The sequence below is a fragment of the Nannobrachium achirus genome (assembly GCF_963921795.1).
Source record: "Nannobrachium achirus genome assembly, chromosome: 16".
In the NCBI taxonomy this organism is placed as follows: domain Eukaryota; kingdom Metazoa; phylum Chordata; class Actinopteri; order Myctophiformes; family Myctophidae; genus Nannobrachium; species Nannobrachium achirus.
In genome coordinates, this window is record NC_137823.1 from 14,298,039 (window position 1) to 14,318,910 (window position 20,872).

The window sequence follows — 20,872 nt, forward strand, 5'->3', positions numbered from 1 at the left end:
AGTACGGAAGCTCGCAGTAGACGCGCCGACTACTGGTTGACTTGACATGACAAAGTACTATGATTTTTCGAATTAATTTAATTAATAAATACATCCAAAGAAATGCCATAAATTATTAAATAAATGTAGTGAACATTGACGAACAGATCTGCTGCTTTCACTAGTTTGGGTAGTGAGCAAATCTCCTTTCACTTTTGGGTGTTGAGCTAAAGCAGGGGTCTTCAACAGGGGGTCCGCGGGGACACTGCAGGGGGTTCCCGAAATTGTTGGGAAAAAAAACTAAAAAAAAACGTTATATATATATTCTTTTTTTAATTAAAAAAAGAAAGAAAAACAATAATTTGTCTTTAAATATAACAAAAAACATTATTCTGTCTCTTTTGAATAGCTTGTATACATGAGTATTGTGCAATTGACAGATTGTTAGTGATAGATTGATAGTATTGACATTGGTTCTCAGTTATTAAGGTATGTTTATAAATAGAAGTGGTACAGCCACTTGTACATGCATGTTGGATGGAGCAGGGACCCCCGAGGTAGGGGGTCTCCCCATCAGTTTGGGGGTCCCTAGCCTGAAAACGTTGAAGACCACTGAGCTAAAGAGTTTGGGAACCATGTCTTCGAGTAGACACATGGAGATGTGATCTGGGTCACATCTCTCCAGCTTATTTGATTGAGTACAAAGGACCCCAATGGGAACAAGCATATGGTTTTGTGTGCCTTGTATTGAACTTTACTTTCCTGTGCTTGTTTTATTTCCATTTAGTCCTATACATATTTTTTTTGCAAACTGCCAATAACACTTCAATAACAAAATAGCCTACACATGTCTAGGTGGGTTGCCAAGTTAAGCCAATCAGTAGGCCTACCCATTTTTCAGCTTCAATGTCAATGTGCTCCAGTATCCCGAGTTCTCTCCCGATTGGATATGGTACCCGTCTGAAAATGTTGAGACCCATCGCTGAACACTATTAGCTGACACTTGATTAGTGTGTAATTCCACCTCTATAAGCCCAAACTTACCTCCCCTTTTCCACTGCAAATAAATTATATTTTCCTTTTGTTTCTTTGACTGTCCCCCTCCCCCCACTTTGTTTTCTATTGCAAACTTCTATTTCTTCAATCAATCAATGTTATATTGATACATCAAATGATTCATGTAAAAAAGCCAAAAAGCTTACTCCTTTTAGTCGACCTTGTACCAGTGATTTGTATCGTCATGAAACTGTACTTTTTCCTATGAAACCTTCTAATGCATTCAAAAACTGCAACTTGCAGGTAAACACAAACTGGACTGAAAGCGTGAAAAAGGCATCTATGGATACTCGGGTCATCTCTGGTGTAAAGGCTGGGTTTCCGAGGCTCTCTGGTGAAATCAAAACCATTTTGATAAACATTGTGCTGTAATCCCACATAACAGATGTACTTCTGTCATGCTCTCTCATGTTCTATTGGGAGTGCCTGAAATCAAAATAACTATAATCAAGCATGTGTTCACATACCTTGAATAGTTTTAAATTACTGCAGTCATTGTGGAATTTAAGATGACATCTCAAGTTGTTTTAAATCAAAATGGATCAATGTCTTAACTTTAAGGACAAAGTGTGATTGATGTGACAGTATAGTCTGAATGATCACCACTGTTCAGGTCATCGTGAAAAGAACATTTTACTGGGGTTTACTTACAATATTCACTGTGGTGAAAAAAACAATCATAAGCACATCCCAACCACCAAACAGTAGAACTGCCAAAAACTATCAATTTCCCCCATGTACAACAGAGCTCTGGCTCCCCCTACTGTTCAAAGGTCGACACTGAAGGTCCTTTGGTCATGTCTCAAAAGGTTAAACAAGAGGATTCACAGTTTGTTTTACCAGCAGTCTATCAAACCTGTGGCTTTTTCTTTTCTTCACATCAACTGAAATATTTGACAGAAGACATCTGTAATCATCAAAACCTGTCCCATGCCGCAGGCATGACAAAACAACAACAAACCAAAAAAGGACAGTAAACAAATTTATTTTGTCATATTTTACAGCTGAAATTCGGGGAATTCGAACACGACATCTTTGCCTGTTAGTTTCTTGTAGACGCCAGCGAAGGTCTCAACCTGAGAGAAAAACACAGGAGAGGACAGACAGTTAACTTCACTCATTCACTGCAATGAAGGGTCAGTTGTTTTGGCAACATTCTACATTTAACTCTCGCATTCACTCTGGGTTAAGGGTTGTTTTTAAACTTTCTAAATTAATCAAGGAAAAATTGAACCCTAGGCTGATTTGTTTCATTCCCATCCCATCATCTTAGAAATGATTTAAAACTAGTGAAAACAGACAATCTAAAAGCGGTGCGAGGCGTTGTGTGCTTGTAAATCGTCTGTTTTCACTCATTTTGTGTGACGGCCTTGCATGATGAAGCAGGGCTTTGTTTGCACATTACACATTTGAAACTTGGAGATACGAGGTTTCTGCCAGACAGTGATGATATACAGCAGGGTAAACGCATTGCAGGCTGCATAACCTCAAATAACACCGAGGTCAGCATATCTGCAGCTTAATATCTAAGGGCAAAAGTTAGTTTTAGTTATGGCAATGTCTATTCCTCCACAATGACCCTTCTTACACTCAGATTATAAACTGTATTATCTTTTTTCCTCTTTTTTTCCCCCTTATCCGTTGTGGTTTAAGCTGAAATAAACAGGGTTCCATGCTCATTTGATCAAACAAGCAATAGTTCTAGGTGGAAAAACATTTTATGACCTAGGAGGTAGTGTTCATCGGCCCATTGATGCATGGTAAAAATAAATAAAACAATTAATTTAATTTTAACGCTAGCAGTAACATTTAAAGAGTTTGTATCGTGCATGGTTTAGCTCCCCAGGCCCAAAGGACTCTGGGAAGATGTAGGAATATACAGGACGCCCGTCCTCGCCGGCCCAAGAGCCGGGGACAGAGCTTGCTGTACAACGTCGTGGAACGGGACTGTACGTCACAGCACGAATGCTACGCTCCCATACGCCACAAGGACAGAGCCGTGCGAGAGAGTAACCTCACAGGATGTCCACGTTGAACACCTGACATTGTAAAATGTTTAATGGATTATGTATTTCACTCAATGGTTCATTAATCTTCCAAACAGCAAATATTTAACTTAGCAATTGTTTAAGCTTGAAATCCGCAGCATTTGGCAAATCAACTCCATAAATAGTCATAAATAGTAGTCAACATTTCCACATGAATTCGTGTTCTAGACCATTCCAACATTTATCATATAAACCATGCATCTGTTCAGTGAAAAATCCTGCAAAAACAGCTGATCTACAAGTTCACAATGAATTGTGAGCTTGTTGAATGGCTATTTTCTACCTAGATATTTGGTGGAAAGGGGAAAAGAAATGAGGGAGCATAGTACAGACTTCAGTCAACTACATGTATATCTATTTAATCAGGGTGAGCACCGAGCAGATAAGAGTTAATTAGACTTGAATAATGTCAAATCTATTTTGAATTATTTTCATTCCCAATAAAAAGCATAAATGGAAAATTGTGTATTTCAAACTAGGGATTCAATGCATCAAGCAAAGAGATATGCCAATATCTCAAACTGATCCTAACACTTAACCACCTTGACTGGGGTCGGCTTAGTACTTGATCCAATCCCCGCTCCCACAGGTTTGTTTCAATTGGTTACACTAGATTTAAATGCATTTAATAATCTATAAAGCAGCACTATGTAGTTTGCGGTATCAGTGGCCAATTTGGACTGAAATAACATGACAGCAGCCAACGTCTTTGACTTCATTACCCAAGAGTCTCGCAAAGCCACTCTGTGATTGGCCAGTCATTGCTTTGACTGGCAGTTCTTCCTTGGCCAATGCCAGGATGAAAGCTCCTAGCAGGGACCACTATGCTTTTATAGAAGGATGATAGATAGCTGCTTATAAACATGTAACTTTATAGTTTTGTGGGAATATACTATAAGAAAACGTTATTGTCCATGACATTTTGCATAAAATATTGTCGTTGTCGGGTGGAAACCGTGTATGTCCAAAACCGTTCGTTTTGCATTTACCATTTTAAAAATGATTTAAACTAGTGAAAACAGCCGATCTACAAGCACACAACGCCTCGCGGTGCGAGGCGTTGTGTGCTTGTAGATCTGCTGTTTTCACTACCTTTGTGCGAAGGCCTTGTATGATGAAGCAGGGCTTTACTTTGCGGAAAAACGTACAAATGTGAAACTTTGATACACGAGGTTTCTGCCTGACAGTGACGATATATGGTTTAAAAACTACATATTTTAAAGCCTAGGATACACAATGCAGTAACTTTATTAAAACTGCTCAAGGACCATGGCAGCACCCTGTACTCCAAAAGAATGTTTAAGGATTCAGGAATTCACTTTGCTCCATTCTCTTGGACTCACTTTGTGTTCAACGTTGTTCTGTTGAGCCTTGTCCAGGTGGACCTTGATGAGGCGGCTGCTGTCCAGCTTGACGCGGATCCTCTTGCCCACAATCTCACTGGGAAACACCAGGTCCTCCAGGATGGCGTCGTGCACCGCCGTCAGCGTACGGCTGGGGAACAAAACAAACGCACCATGTTATCAGCTGCACCTCTAGACATTCTGGTTATAACCCATTTAAGCCTAGAATTCTTTTTTATTGAAAGATAGCAGATACTGCATGTAGATCTGCTATATTTGAAAAATCTTGATTTTTCTTAAGTCTTTGAATACATCTTTTGAAAAGCGAACATTTGTAACTCAAATATTTGCTTCTGGGTGGTCCCTGGAACAACATATTTTCAGATGGGTGTCTGCGGCCAAATGCATGTACTTTTGGGGGTCCTTGACATGAAAAGGTTTGAGAAACACTGATTTAGAAGAAGGATTTAGAAGACATTTATAGAATCTGGTCAAAGATATTCAAAGACATGCACAAATGCTCTACATGTACAAGCTCAGAGCGTGGCACTCGGTGCCGCACCGTAAGATTGTATGCCTGCAATGTTTTAATAGTTGAAGCATAAAATAATGGTTAACGTGTTTAAAATCTAAAGTGAAACAGATTTGCGTTCAGGCCTTAAACAGTGTTGAACATTAAGATTTTAACAATCCATGTGCATATTATGGAGGAAAAATATAACTTTCAATACATTTAAACATCAAGTATAACTGAGGCTTTTGTTGGCTGTATTTGATATGCGCCACTTGATGCAACACAAACCGATACTTCACATTCACTTAATATTTGTATCCTGCATGGTTTAGCTCCCCAGTAACGGCCCAAGGGACTCTGGGAAGATGTAGGAATATACAGGACGCCCGTCCTCGCCGGCCCGAGAGCCGGGGACAGAGCTTGCTGTACAACGTCGTGGAACGGGACTGTACGTCACAGCACGAATGCTACGCTCCCATACGCCACAAGGACAGAGCCATGTGAGAGAGTAACCTCACAGGATGTCCACGTTGAACAGTCAAAGAAAGTATAAAATTGTAATAGTTAGATAGATATCAATTCATTACTTTAATTATTTAAATGACCATTTCCTATAAATGGAGTGCATTTATAACACTCCTTCCTCTAAATGCAAGGCACCAACATGCAGCTCAGAAGAAGCAGTTGGGGGTCCAGTGTCTTGGCTCAAGGACACTTTGACATGCAGGCAGGAGGAGCCAGGGATCGAATCGGGAACCTTCTGATTCCAAGACGGACACACTACCTCCTGAGCCACTGCCGCCCCAGTTCTGACGTTAAGGTTAAATGTTTAAGTATTTTAGGATTCAGAATGTGATTAAGTTACCTTTTTGCCGCAAATTATTTCTGCTAAGATTAGCACTGTTCCTGTAAAATGTGCAATCCCAACTGGAACATAACCAGCATGTTCTAAACCATCAGTAGTCTTGTGACACTGCACAGAACTCACTCACCTCCTGGGGCGCTTCTGCTTATTCTTTGTGCGACTTTTCCTGGTGGGTTTGGGCAGGATTCGCCTCTGCAAGGACAGAACACATTTTAATTAACCAAGGGATGGCACAGTCATCTCGACATCTTTCAGTTGACCAAGCCACAGAGCAGCATCAACACAAATATACAAGGATTATCAGCTCACACAGTCCAGAAATACATCAAATAATAATGTAAATTTGTATCCTGCATGGTTTAGCTCCCCAGTAACGGCCCAAAGGACTCTGGGAAGATGTAGGAATATACAGGACGCCCGTCCTCGCCGGCCCGAGAGCCGGGGACAGAGCTTGCTGTACAACGTTGTGGAACGGGACTGTACGTCACAGCACGAATGCTACGCTCCCATACGCCACAAGGACAGAGCCATGCGAGAGAGTAACCTCACAGGATGTCCACGTTGAGTACACGTACAAGCACAAGTGAACCTTTTGTTCACATTTAACATCAAACAGAATTAATCTGCAATCTTAGCTCTGGCTAAGTTAACGTGCGTTATGAAGACTTTACCTGTGCGATGAAGACAACATGCTTTCCGCTGAACTTCTTCTCCAGCTCTCTCACCAGACGAACCTGAATCTTCTGGAAAGACTTCAGCTGAGGCACGGGAACGAAGATGATGATGGCTTTCCTGGCCCCACCAACTTCAATTTCCTAAAGAAAATAACGAAGGGAAAAGAATTAGACCAGCTGTCAAGAGGAAATCATTGCCATGCCAACATCAACCGAAATCACAAAACTACAGCATTTTTTAGAAGCATAACATCCTCAGAAACTTCAATAGGTTTGTATCCTGCATGGTTTAGCTCCCCAGTAACGGCCCAAAGGACTCTGGGAAGATGTAGGAATATACAGGATGCCCGTCCTCGCCGGCTCAAGAGCCGGGGACAGAGCTTGCTGTACAACGTCGTGGAACGGGACTGTACATCACAGCACGAATGCTACGCTCCCATATGCCACAAGGACAGAGCCGTGCGAGAGAGTAACCTCACAGGATGTCCACGTTGATTGAAATAAATATCACTGTTCAAGCACAAATGTGACACCACTGATTTGTCTTTGCAGCACTGGGGGTGTTTACGTTAGTCAATGTTTAAAACTGATGAGTGAAAGACAGCGCAATCCTGAAGCAAAGCAATCTTTTAACACATAAATAAAGAACACAACTAGATGACTTGTACCTTTGCAGCTGTGATGTTCAATTCTCTGAGCTGAGCCTTAAGATCGGAGTTCATCTCCAACTCGAGAAGAGCCTGTGAGACAGACACGATCCAGTTAATGAACCAAGTACAGTATATACACTAATAGATATAAATGAACATACACTTTTAACATGGCTTTCATGCCTTAATCACTGCTTACCTGGGAGATCCCAGACTCAAACTCGTCTGGCTTTTCGCCATTCGGCTTCACGATTTTGGCGCTGGTACTGAACATGGCCTTTGTCTCTGTAAAAGAAATGATAAAACAGTGAGATACAGGTCAACATCCATCTATATATTCCACAAATACATCCTTTCGCTTATCGAGAACCGTTTATCTGATGTACTTCACTTTGTGGGTGCATTCCTGCAAAAATGTGTATCCTGCATGGTTTAGCTCCCCAGTAACGGCCCAAAGGACTCTGGGAAGATGTAGGAATATACAGGACGCCCGTCCTCGCCGGCCCGAGAGCCGGGGACAGAGCTTGCTGTACAACGTCGTGGAACGGGACTGTACGTCACAGCACGAATGCTACGCTCCCATATGCCACAAGGACAGAGCCATGCAAGAGAGTAACCTCACAGGATGCCCACGTTGAACAATACACAAGTCAACTTTCAGATCACATTCAACATCAATATAAATATTACAATCTAAAGGATAACACATTCAGTTCAGGGGGACATGACCAAAACACATATTTCATACATGTGCCTGACAGCACAGCATTTACAATATGAAAAAACTATATTGAAACAGTTTGTTTAATTACAAACTTTTCTGCTTCACAATATTAATTGAAGGGCACTAGCATCTTCAAATCATCGTGAACCTGTTGCAAAGCCTAGCACATGATGGATAGTTTGGAACCAAAAGGACCCTTACTGGCTGTACCTCTCAAAGTGTTACAAATGGACCCTTGTGGGACATTGGCCCTTTTAAATGTGCAAATGGAACCAAATGGACCCTTAAAATGGATCTGTAGCTATTAAAAAATCATACAACTGGAACCAGTTAGTTTACAGTGTCAACCATAGTTGGCCCTGTATCATCTGAAACCATCTCCTCTCCCTGACATGCTTGTTGCCAGACTTGGGAACCAGTGGACCCAAACTGACCCCCCCCCCCACACACACACACACACACACCTCTAATTTTGGGCTAAATAAGAGCAAGCGACAATGATTTCACCATGTTAATATGATATTCTAAGTATTGCAGAACAGAACACATCTGTGTGCATGTCAAACTAACCTTCCACCTGCCTGCCCTGACATGCTGGCTGCCGGCTTAGCTGTGATGATAATGGTTAATAAGTAAAGACAGGCACATTATTAGCTACTACGGAGAGTTCTGAAAGCCCTTATTTCCACATCATGGACTTGTCTACCTAACATTTAGTTCCAAACCTAACCACAACCAGGCACTTCGGACAGCGAAGTGTAAACCGGTCAAGTTAGCTACACGAAGCTAACATTGTGAGCCAAATGCTGGGGCTGCTGGCTACTGCTGTGGCTACTGGCTAGGCTAACCCAGGTTAGCGTTATTAGCAACAACACGGGCCGTTTATTAACGTTATGTTGAAGATAAAAACCACACGTTTAACAGACATAACAGAACAGAAGCAGCGGCCGTTTGACAGCCGGTGTAAAAGCCTCCGCTCGCTGTACAAACACACGTGCAGGCCTCCATAACAGCCCGGGAGAAGCAACTTCTAACAGCGGACACTTCAATCCTCAATATATCCTCTTATAAAACGGTCATCCGTCGCCAAAAACCTCTCGAACTAACGCATCACACGTCCATTGAGCGATACGACACGGAATTTTGACCAAATGTGTGTTTTAATTCATGTTTTAATGTTAATATTTGTGGCAGTGAGATGAAACTCCGACTAACCTCTGTCAACGACGGCCAAGGAAGAGGCAGGAAGTCTCGCGAGGTTTCGTTAAGTGACGTCTCGCGCCGCCGGGAACTATGGGAACTGCAGTTCTTTTTCTTCCCATTTTGTTGTTCTTTTTCATAAAGTTTATGTTTTTGTTGCACTTTATTTTATTTTATTATTATTTTTATTTTATGACTGAAAATGTAATCTTAGTTATCCTACTTTAATATGATAAATAATGTATCTTTGCTATTTAATTATTTCATACACGTTCGCTATTTGACTTTTTGACTTCATTAAAGTATGTGTATCTCACCCTTTGTGTCACTATTCATTTTTATTACATTTTATTAATTTTTGTCATTATTTTATCATTATTTGAAACATAATAATAATTATTTTTATTCTTGCTCCTCTTTTTCATGTAATAGAATATGAACATCATATGATTAGAAAACAACGGTAGTGCGATAGGTATTGTTTTATTTAGTAATTTTGTTATCTGACAGTTTAGAGTCTAATAAGTGTCTAAGTAACTAATAATTCAAATCAGTGGTTTCCAAACCAGGCCATGACCCAAAAGAGAAATTAGAAACTGAGGACCCAGGCTAGTGAAAATAGCTGATCTACAAGCTCACAACGCGTCGCTTCACGCCACATTGAGAGCTTGTAGATCTGCTATTTTCACTATTTATGGAATTTCTTTATGTGTTTGTTTGTTTGTACATTTGTAAAATGTTTATTGTTATTTTAAATTATTTTTTCTTAAAAAAACATTATATATTTTAAAATATGTTCCATCTTTTGAAATCTATAGTTTATTTATACCAGGAAAATAAAACGGGAAACAGAACGTGACGTATATGACCATTCCTTCTTATAAGGTTACTACTTGCTCTCCCATGCCTTTAGAACGTGACGCATGTGACCATTCCTTCTTCTCACACAGGAACCCGGAAGCATGCTGTTGTTGTGTGTGTGGTCTTTTTTTCAGTCTCATGGATGTCAGCTTACTTCACGTTTAACCTTGATTAAATGTTAGAACATAGAATATAACATCGTTGTTCGTTCTCTGCCGTGTGTGTAGCATCCGTTAGTGATAGAAGAAGGCAAAACAAGCCATCAGATGTGAATGCTGCAAAAATAACAACAACAATCTTTGTATAGTTGTAAACAACAACAAAACAACACTACTTTTTTATTGTATTATCCTGTAAAGTCGAGGTAAGTTGCAATGATCAGGGCTGCAACTGTCAATTCGTTCTCTCAGTGATTATTCTATTAGTTTGTCTATTGTTCCAATAATAATTGATAAGCACTTTTTTTTAATTTGGGGAAAATATCATAATACATTGTTTTGTACTAAGCAATGGTCAATAGTTTAAGCCCTATTTTTTATGTGGTTGTACATCTGTGTACAAAAAATCATTTTCATAATTTGAATTGATTAAAATGTATTTTGTTTAATCAATTACTTTGATTAGCTCCTGGTGAATCCTGAACATTTGATTCTGTGAAGAAAAAAATAAAATGTTTTATATCCCAGTACATGACAGGATCATTTCACGATACATTTAAATCTCCACGATACGATTATAGCAAGTGTTTTGTATATCACGATAAACCATAATATCGATTATTGTCCCCACTCCTCAGGAACGTGCACACATCAAAGGGGGCTTGAGCCCCTGCCCTTCTGTAAAAAAAAAGTGCCCTCTCCAGACCATGAATGGAGTTTTTACTATGGTGAAAGAAATGCAAATGCCCTCTTTCATACCACAAGGCAGCGTTCAAGAGAATTGCCTTGTCCAAACTCTCCTGAACTTGAATGCAGCATCTCATGTTGAAAGAATTGTCCCCTCTGTGTAGAAATCAAGCATCGAAAATAGCCGACCTCCAAGGTCTGTTATTATTAGGCCCTAAAAGGCCCCTTTAGAAATGTCAGACCTTGCCTCTCTAACATTCTCTGCACATCCCTGATCGTCCCATCCTTAGCCCTACGATAGCAGATGTGTATTATTTAAGGCTGGGACTTTAACTGATTAATTGCGATTAATTAATTACAGAAAATTAACGTGATTAAAAGAATTAACGCATTTTAATCGCACTTAGTTTTTGCACTACAGAACCTTCAGTTTCGGGCATACCGATCATAGTGATGCACCAACCAAGAAGAGACAACAGAACAAACGCAAAGGGAGAAGTAGCCGATCAGAGCGCTGGGCCAAGCAAAGGCCCAGTGGATGCAAAATTTAGATTAAAAAAAACTCACTCGTTGATTCCCTTGTACAATCAGATACAACCTTTCTGTTTGGATGTATGGGCCGTCAATAGTTTTTTGCAACTCAAAAAAAATGTGTTTTACTTGAAAAAAAAAAAGCTTCTCAGATCAAATATCGATGTGCGATTAAAACGCGATTAATTGCGATTAATTAATCACAGAGCCAGTAATTAATTAGATTGAAAATTGTAATCGCATCCCAACCCTAGTATTAATGTTAGTGTCATTGTTGTTGCAGGTCCACCACCATGGCAGAGCTGTATTAAACGTGTTCGATGCTCAGACTGCTTGGCTTGTATAGACCGCTACGCAGAGCGCTGTGCTGCGCCCCAGAAGACATGGTGAAGTACTTCTACGCTGTGAGGAAGGGATTCAAGCCAGGAGTCTACAACACCTGGTGAGAGGACCAGGGGTGTGGCACCAAATTCCGGGCCCCGGGTACAAGGATTCACTGCGGGCCCCCATGAATGTTCTTCACAGGGGGAGGGGGTTTAACCCATTTAGACTGTGAACGCATTATTATGCATTATTTTGTGCTTTAACTATTGAAAAATAGCAGATATACAAGCTCACAGCGAGGCACTCGAGCTTGTAGATCTGCTATTTTTGAAAAACCTATGTTTCTATGTCAGCGGTGCTCAAACTTTTTTCATGTGAAGGACCCCCAAAATGATATGTATTTGGCCACGGACCCCCATCTCAAAATAATTAGTTACAGGGACCCCCCCCCAGAAGCAACATTTGAGTTACAAATGTTTGCTTAAAAAATACATTTGCACACATTTTCACAACTTTTAAAAAATAGCATATCTACAAGCTAGCAGCGCGGCACTCGCTTTGAGCTTATATCTAACTTTTTTTTTTTCAATAGCTAAAGCATAAAATAATTAAGGCTCCTCCAACTTGGGCCCTAGTAACTCAGTCCCATTTAAAGTCTTGACGCCCCCTGTGATCTGTTGTAGGGACGAATGCAAGAGCCAAGTGGACAAGTTTCCATATGCCAGTTACAAGAAGTTCGGCTCAGAGAAGGACGCCTGGTCCTTTGTCAGAGGAGTGAAGCCATCAGACGCTCCAGCCATCGTCACTGGTAGGTGGCATTACATTCAACCATTATGTGTCACTAACTCACACACACATGTACAGTATGACATGACGGTATGACATGTCAGTATGACATGTCAGTATGACATGCGCCACAGTCTGCGTTGACAATAATATTGTCAACTATATTATAGTTGACCTGTGACCTGAGGTCGATTCTAAAAAATACCTTCTATCTTCGATGCTATCGTCAGTCGGGTGGAAATCCTTTCTGTATTCAAATTTTCAAAAAGAGGCAAAGTAGCAGATCTACAAGCTCAAAATGTGTCGCTTCGCACCGTGTTTCAAGCTTGTGGATCTGCTGCTTTTGATGCTTTTGTGTGACGCCGTAGTATGATCAAGCAGGGTGTTAATTTACATAAAAACACAAAGTGTAATAATAATAATAAACTGTATTTGTATAGTACCTGACATGAAATGCATCCCAAAGTGCTTTACAGAGCAGAAATGAAGCACAAGTGCTTAACAGAAAAACTATCTAGGCAGCCTGGCAGGCATAGAGGTACGAAGCTGCCAGACCATTGAGAGCTTTATGAACAAGTAATATCATTTTAACATCAATCCTAAAAGAATACTGTAAGAGGTTTCTGCCCAACAACGTATACAGTAGGTGGTAGGTGCAACAGGTCTAAATGCATTAAGACATACACAATCCATTCCCTACTACAACTAACATGGCAGATCTACAAGCTCGAGACTGTAAACCTGACACCATAGAATTATAATAAGTATAGAGAGGGCACGCCACCCGGTATCCCCGCCCGTCCACTTGCATTGAGTTGCTCACCCAGCGCATGAAGCGTACTTCCGCGTTTGGAAACGCCTCAGAAATGTGACGTAGTGGGGCTTCTGTGATGCGTTTTGCGTCATAGTTTGTGTTCATGGACGCGCTGGGGCTCCAATTCATGAACGAGCACTTCCGCTATGAGCGCACAGTCAATACAAAGAAGCCTAGAATGCGCGTTCGTGTGGTTAGAAGCCCCAACTGCAGTTGCCTGACTGCGAGCGCCAGACATCTCACACTACGTTTCACTTCGGGATGAGAGTCTGAAATTGAGGGCAGACATTCTATTTCGGCGGGGGGGGGGGGGGGGGGGGGGGGGCTAAAGCCTATTGACGTCACACACATACACACACACACACACACGCGACGGCGACGTGGCGTGACATTGCAAAAATATGTTATTTCTCATAACATATTATATGTCTGCATGTTTACGTTAGTGCAAAATGGTATTAAAACGTGAAGAAACGGCACTATTTCATAGTTTATTAAAATAATACGAGTCGAGTCTGACTCCGCCAGTTTTCACGGACCAATCAGAGTCCACTAGACTTTCACGTGGGCAGAGGACACCAATCAGAGTCCACGAGCGAGTCTCACGTGAGCTCAAGAGCTCTGTTTGGAGGGGGCTGGGACCGGAGCAGCCACACCTCGTGCCCCAAGCATACAACCCTGATTGGCCCATTCAATGCGCCCGCTCTTTGGGCGCTTTCGAAATAGATTAAAATGTGTGCAGCTTCAGTCCACACTACACACTACCCACCAGCAGGGGGTGGTGATGTGCGGACTGAAGTGTCAGGCTACAACTGCAGTACTTCAATGCCCATGGCGCTTCAGCCCTCCCCCTAGGTTCCCGGGGGCTTGCCTGACACACATTCACACCCTGTCTCATGAAGCCGATGTGTTTGTAGATCTGACAACACATTCACACCCTGTCTCATGAAGCCGATGTGTTTGTAGATCTGACAACACATTCACACCCTGTCTCATGAAGCCAATGTGTTTGCACACTGCAGAAGAGCCGGCGGCGGCGGCCAGCCTCCTGCCCAGGCGAGGCCCGGAGCCTCTGGAGTACATCCCTCTGGGGAAGAAGAGGAGCCACTCCCACACCCAGGAGGAGGAGGAGTCTCCGTCTAAGAAGGTTAAGACCTCAGCCAGCAGCTCAGATGGATTCACCTACATGGGTGAGAAGATGACTGTAGGCATATGGAGGGGGGTTAAAATATGCTTGTACAGAACCATGTCTATGATTGTACAAATACTAGGAATATACAGCTGGTTTGTAATATGTCACTAGTCTGATAAGAGACGGCTTTATCCAGTCACTCATACGTTCACACTTAGATTATAGATTGACAAGTATAGAGGGTATGCACGTGACATCACTGTTGCTGGAAGCTATGTGGGAACGCCTACTGAGTGGCAAAAAACTATTGACAGCCCATACATCCAAACAGAAAAGTTGTATCTGATTGTATTAAACAAAGTTAAACTCACCAACATTGTGGCTGTACTGAAATCTTGAATTATCCTCTTTCTATCTGCAAAGTTTTTGTTTAATAAACATCCACCATAGGCATGTTATGAGCTACTTTCTGTCAAGACATTCTGTGCAGGTTTTTTATTTTTCCAAGTGTCAGAGTTCGGAAGCACTTGTTTTCAACAACACAACATCCTGCTGCCTCCTGCATTATGTGCAATTTAGAAACAGGTGGTATGTAGGGCCGTTGAGTGATTTGCAACTAGCACTTCCAAACTCCAATGCTCCATGCTGCTCAATGCTTTGCCACTCAGTCTAGATTAGGAGGGCGGGTCCCAGTGGACGTGCATACCCTCTGTAGTAATACACACATGCATGCACGCACGCACACGGAGCAGGGAGACACTTAAAGACGCACAAAGATGTACTACAATGTTGATGTCCTCACAAAATGTGTGTGTGTGCTGCTGTGTGTGTGCGTGCCGTGCATGCATTGGTTCTAGGGGATGCTTTGGTGGTGTAAACGTGTTACCTCTCTCTACCTCTAGGGGATGCTGTGGTGGTGTACACTGACGGCTGCTGCTCAGGGAATGGGAAGAAAGGCGCCCGGGCGGGCATTGGCGTCTACTGGGGTCCCAACCATCCTCTGTGAGTTATACACACACACACACACACACACACACAGGTCTGTAGAAACCTTCGTCACTTTGTCCATTCGTGTGTGTGTGTGTGTGTGTGTGTGTGTGTGTGTGTGTGTGTGTGTGTGTGTGTGTGTGTGTGTGTGTGTGTGTGTGTGTGTGTGTGTGTGTGTGTGTGTGTGTGTCTCCACTGGATGGATGCTGATCTGTGCTCTTTTTTGTGTTTTTTTCTTTATTCTTTTTTCTTTTTTTTTGTATTTCTTTTTTTTTTTATAAAGGAATGTTGCAGAGCCCCTCCTTGGAAGACAAACCAATCAGAGAGCAGAGTTACAGGTGAATATTGAATCCGCGTCGGCGGTCAAGAGCTGCACGCACATCTAAACATTTTCAACCATCTTATTTCGATGAAATAATATGAACTGTGAACAAAAGGAGAAGGTCTGCACACCGTCTTGAAGGCTCCCAAAATCATTTATTACCAGAGCGGTTTGGAAAAGAAGCCACGTTTCGGCCTCTGTTGCCTTCGTCAGGTATACTAAAGGCAAAAGTGGGCAGAGTTCACATTACTCACTGAATGAGGACACCCGGGAATCAGCTAGAGTGTGTGAGTGTGGAGGGAGGGGGGGGCTCCTTTCATGATGTTTCACAAATTGCACACCATAGGAGCTAGGGATGGGACGATATGAAAATGTCATATCACGATTATTGGGACAAAATTAATTGCGATTTACAATATTATCGCGATAATCATCACCATTATCCTGGGGTGGAAAATTTGCCAAAAACTAGCAGATCTACAAGGCGTCGTGTTGCGATGCGTTGTGAGCTTGTAGATCTGCTACTTTTTGGCAAAGACATTTGATAGAGAGTGAAAAAAAGACTTTATCAAGTACGTATATTATAAGTACATTTTACCAATTATAGAGGGTTTAAGTGGTACCGGATATGCAGCTTGGCAAATAAAAGGTGAATTGAACCCAGAGCATGACGGAGGACGATATCACGATAAATTAAATCTCCACGATACGATTATTGTGACTGTTTTTTATCACGATAAACGATAATATCGCGTATCGTCCCATCCCTAATAGGAGCACTTGGTCTTATAAACGTGTTCAGTTGCAAGATTGTACTTTGCTTTAATCCGTGTGTGTGTGTGTGTGTGTGTGTGTGTGTGTGTGTGTGTGTGTGTGTGTGTGTGTGTGTGTGTGTGTGTGTGTGTGTGTGTGTGTGTGTGTGTGTGTGTGTGTGTGTGTGTGTGTGTGTGTGTGTGTGTGTGTGTGTGTAGGCAGCCGTCAGAGCGCTCGAACAGGCCAAGGACATGGACATCAAGAAGCTGGTTCTCTACACAGACAGCAAGTTCACTATTAATGGTAATCAATACTTATTAATACTGCTGTAAGATTGAAATGAATGCATGGCCACCCCCAATCACTACTGTAATAGCAGTGGTTGAAATCCAATCACTACTGTACTGGTTCTCAGACTTTTCCGTGCCACGGACCTCCAAATTGATATGTATTTGGTAGGGATAGGACGATATGTGACTTTATCATTTATCGTGATAAAAAACACTCACGATAATCGTGAGCGGAGATTTGATTAATCGTGATATCGTCCTCCGTCATGCTCTGGGATCAATTCACCTTTTATTTGCCGAGCTGCATATCTGGTACCACTTAAACCCTCTATAATTAGTAAAAGGTACTTATAATATATGTACTTGATACAGTCTTTTTTTTCACTCTATCAAATTTTCACTCTATCAAATCATTACGTGTTGTGAGCTTGTAGATCTGCTATTTTTTTGGCAAATGTTCCGCCACAGGACAATGGATTTTGATTATCGCGATAATATCGTAAATCGCAATTTATTTTGTCCCAATAATCGTGATATGGAATTTTCATATCGTCCCATCCCTAGTATTTGGCCATCGCTGTGAGTGGACAGTTCTAATATGATCATTTTGTGGGGATCGCGGCCTGGAAAGGTTGTCACCCGTGGTCCTTGAGGGGGTTCCAGAAGGTGGTCCCCAGCTAAATGAAGGAGAGTCGGTAAAGAAATGGACCCTTATAGATCTTTAACTCTCGAGAGTGTAAAATGAAACCAAATGGACCCGTACAGGTCATTTTACACACTCAAAGAGTTGAATTATTGTTAAACATCTGCATAATACTTAATTTACAAGAAGTCTACACACTTAGAGAATGTAGAAGAAGTGTTATTTTGATCAGCGTTTGCATGTATCTTTCCTACGGTACCACGTCAATATAGCATGGAATTCTCATCAAACGGTGGTCCATGGCTCAAACAAATAGTGGACCTTGAAAGCTTGAAAGCCACTGTCATAGATCAGTGGTTCTCAACCTGTGGGCCTAATTATTTAGGGGGGTCCCCAGATGATTAATTTAATGTGCAACATTGTTTTCTCACTCAACAGTAAACAAACCAACATGTAGTTTAAGTGCACTTCCCATCCTAAAATGACAATTTGAAGACTTTTTAATACCATAAATTGTGAAAATAGCTGATCTACATGCTGATCTACATACGTGTTGTGAGGCGCTGTAAGCATACAGATCTGCTATTTTCACAATATAACCTGTTATACTAAATGTAATGTCTCAACTCTTAGAGCTCATCAGGGTGGGGGGTCCTAAGGTAAAATGATATTATTTCGGGGGGTCGAGGCCTGAAAAGGTTGAGAACCACTTTCATAGACGACTGCTGTCATAGACTGGCCACATGGAAGAGCTGCAGAATTGGAGAATATAACAATTGTTGCTGTGCTTGTTGTCAGGGGTGACCAGCTGGGTGAAGAACTGGAAGCTGAACGGATGGAGGCTGAAGTCAGGAGGAGAGATCGTCAACAAGGAGGATTTCGTCCAACTGGACCAGCTCAACTCTGAGCTGCAGGTGGTCTGGGTAAATAACACTCAACATGCTGGAAGCACTGAAGCTGTTATAGCTTGGGATGGTGAACATAAATCCTTATTATCGTTTATCGTGATTTGAAAAAAGAAGGGGAAAAAGACACGCATAGAAGCGCTTTACATAGATTGTACATTACATTCACCCATCATATACACACGTTCATACACTGATGTCATGCAAGGCTTCAGAGTCTTGCTCAAGGACACTAACTCTGGGGGAGCCCGGGATCGAATTGGGAACCTCACAGTTCCTACCCGGCCACACTCAAGCTTGTAGATTTACAAGCTCATAGCGCGGCACTCAGTGCAGCACCGAGTGCCACGCTATGAGCTTGTATATGGCTGTATATACAATAGCTTGTATATCTGCTATTTTTGGATAGCCAAAGTATAATAAATAATGGTTAAAGTGGTTACGTGACACTGTCTGGCTTAACGAGTGTCTCCTCTCTGTCTCCTCAGTTGCACATCCCAGGGCATGCTGGGTACACCGGAAATGAAGAGGCGGACAGGCTGTCCAGAGAGGGAGCGGCCAAAAACTGACCAATGACAAGAGCAGACCTGTTGGGTGGCCTTGACCAATGGGAATAGCAGGCCTCTGGGGCGGCCTTTAAAGTAACCAATGGGAAGGCAGACGTCGTGCTGTCTCAGGAACTCTCAGTGTTCTTTCTGGCGGTTCCAAAAGGGACCCTTTAACAGCTCTGTAATTCTGAGAGCGTTCAAATGGAACCACATTTACCTTTACGGGTCCAGTTGGTTCCATTTGTACACTCTCAGAGTTGGGGGGGTGGGGTCCTTGAAATTAAAAGTTTGGATAACCTCCGACCCCCCCAAACATGTACTTTATTTCAATGAAACACCCAGTGAAGCCTTGGATCCATGGATATTTTTGTTTCGGTGGCATTCCTAAGCCAATCATTTGATGACCGTCAGGGAATCCGGTAGGAGACTCAGTGGAGAATCTTTGAGTCTCCTACCAGAGACTTTAATGCTTAGGAATGAGACAAAAACAGACGAATCTCCTTGAATTCAAGAATTATATTTTTGAAAAATCGAATTTTGACCCGATTCTATAAGTGTCTTTTGAATACTTCTAAGATGTTTTGAAAAACCTATGTTTCTATGTCAGCAATCTGGCCAGCCATCGTCAAAGAAAAGGTCCTTTTCACTTAACTGGAGCTGCAGTTAGTCTGTTCTTGAGAGACTACTATGTCAGTGGTTCTCAAGCCTTTTCATGTGAAGGACCCCCAAAATGATATGTATTTAGCCACGGACCCCCATTCAACATATTTAGTTCCAGGGACCACCCAGAAGCAAAATTTGAGTTACAAACGTTCGCTTTGAAAATACTTGCACAAAGATTTGCACAAATTTTCACAACAGTTTCAAAAATAGCAGATCTATCTGCTATTTTTCACTGGTTAAAGCATTCAATAATTCTAGGCCTAAATGGGTTTAGGCCTAGAAGAGACTTTAATGATATGCTTAGGAATGAGACAAAAACAGACAAATCTCCTTGAATTCAAGGCTCCATGGGTTGAGTAATGGATAAAATAAAATCATTTCGGGGGTGAACTATCCCTTTAATGACGGAGCTGACAGGACATTTAGTTCATTTAGTTCAATGTTGTCCTGTCCTGTTTAGTACAGCATTCTGTTGTTGAATGAATGTGAACACAAGCTGTTGCATTTCACATCCCAACATGAACTGCTTCTATTTGTGTTTAATATTTAAATACGCTTTGAAAGCAGCATTTTGTGTTCAGAGCGGTTCTGCTTGGTGGAGATGTAGTTCAGAGAAGCTGTTGGATGCGTCTTGTCTTTTTGTTCAGTTATGTTACTTTAATAAATTCTACTTTTGACTGAAGCATATAGTTCCTGGTTTAATGAGAGACATGTTTGATCTAGTTGACCTCCCTTCTTTCACTGAATAGCAAGTAAACAGTGAGGATGGTTTCCCTTGCATGTCCACTAGATGTCACTATTGACTATCGTCAGCCTAGAACACCGCTTTCATGAACACCCTGGACAGATTGATTCAAAATGTAGATATTTGATGTATGTAAATGTTATCAGGCCTTGCCTACCCACGCCCCTCCCAATACACACCTACTTCAAACTCCATTTTAACCATGATAGATTCATGATAGATAAAATATATATATATATATATATATATATATATATATAAAATTTAAATCATTCTTTGGGTAAATGGAAAAAATAAACTATTAAAAATAAATGAAAAAAGTTATAAAAAAAAACACGGCCTGCTCACATACTGTATTTGGAGGGTAGTAAAAAATTGTTCAGGGTGTTCATAAAAGCCTGCATGATTAGATAATAAAATGAGAGAAATATCCCTTTAAATAGTGAATGGTTTTTGATTGATTGATTGAAGCATGTATTAGAAGGTTGCATAGGAAAAAGTAGACTTGTTGGCTTATTTACACAGGAACCACTTTATGTATATCATAGAATTGAAAGACAGACTGATAGAACACAGTGCTTTGCATAGGATAGCATCAATTACAAAAGCAGAAAAAATAAAAGGTAAATAAAATAAACAGAAGAAGCAGATATTTACAGGTCATGTTTCT

General features: G+C 41.4%; 2 protein-coding genes across 2 annotated transcripts; one reads left to right on the forward strand and one right to left on the reverse strand.

Annotated features, from left to right (window-relative positions):
- Nucleotides 1–2,004: 2,004 nt before the first annotated feature.
- Nucleotides 2,005–9,093, reverse strand: rps7 (ribosomal protein S7). Its single transcript, XM_080744021.1, has 7 exons — nucleotides 9,069–9,093; nucleotides 7,329–7,414; nucleotides 7,148–7,219; nucleotides 6,477–6,620; nucleotides 5,933–5,997; nucleotides 4,427–4,577; nucleotides 2,005–2,111 (listed from the first exon to the last, which is right to left on the reverse strand). The coding sequence occupies exons 2-7, from the start codon at nucleotides 7,401–7,403 to the stop codon at nucleotides 2,034–2,036; spliced, it is 585 nt and encodes a 194-aa protein (XP_080600147.1). The 5' UTR covers nucleotides 7,404–7,414; nucleotides 9,069–9,093; the 3' UTR covers nucleotides 2,005–2,033.
- Nucleotides 9,094–10,043: 950 nt separating this feature from the next.
- rnaseh1 (ribonuclease H1) lies at nucleotides 10,044–20,080 on the forward strand. The gene is made up of 9 exons (XM_080744020.1): nucleotides 10,044–10,278; nucleotides 11,574–11,732; nucleotides 12,298–12,422; nucleotides 14,237–14,404; nucleotides 15,249–15,348; nucleotides 15,617–15,671; nucleotides 16,627–16,711; nucleotides 18,140–18,264; nucleotides 18,735–20,080. The coding sequence occupies exons 2-9, from the start codon at nucleotides 11,611–11,613 to the stop codon at nucleotides 18,813–18,815; spliced, it is 861 nt and encodes a 286-aa protein (XP_080600146.1). The 5' UTR covers nucleotides 10,044–10,278; nucleotides 11,574–11,610; the 3' UTR covers nucleotides 18,816–20,080.
- Nucleotides 20,081–20,872: the final 792 nt, after the last annotated feature.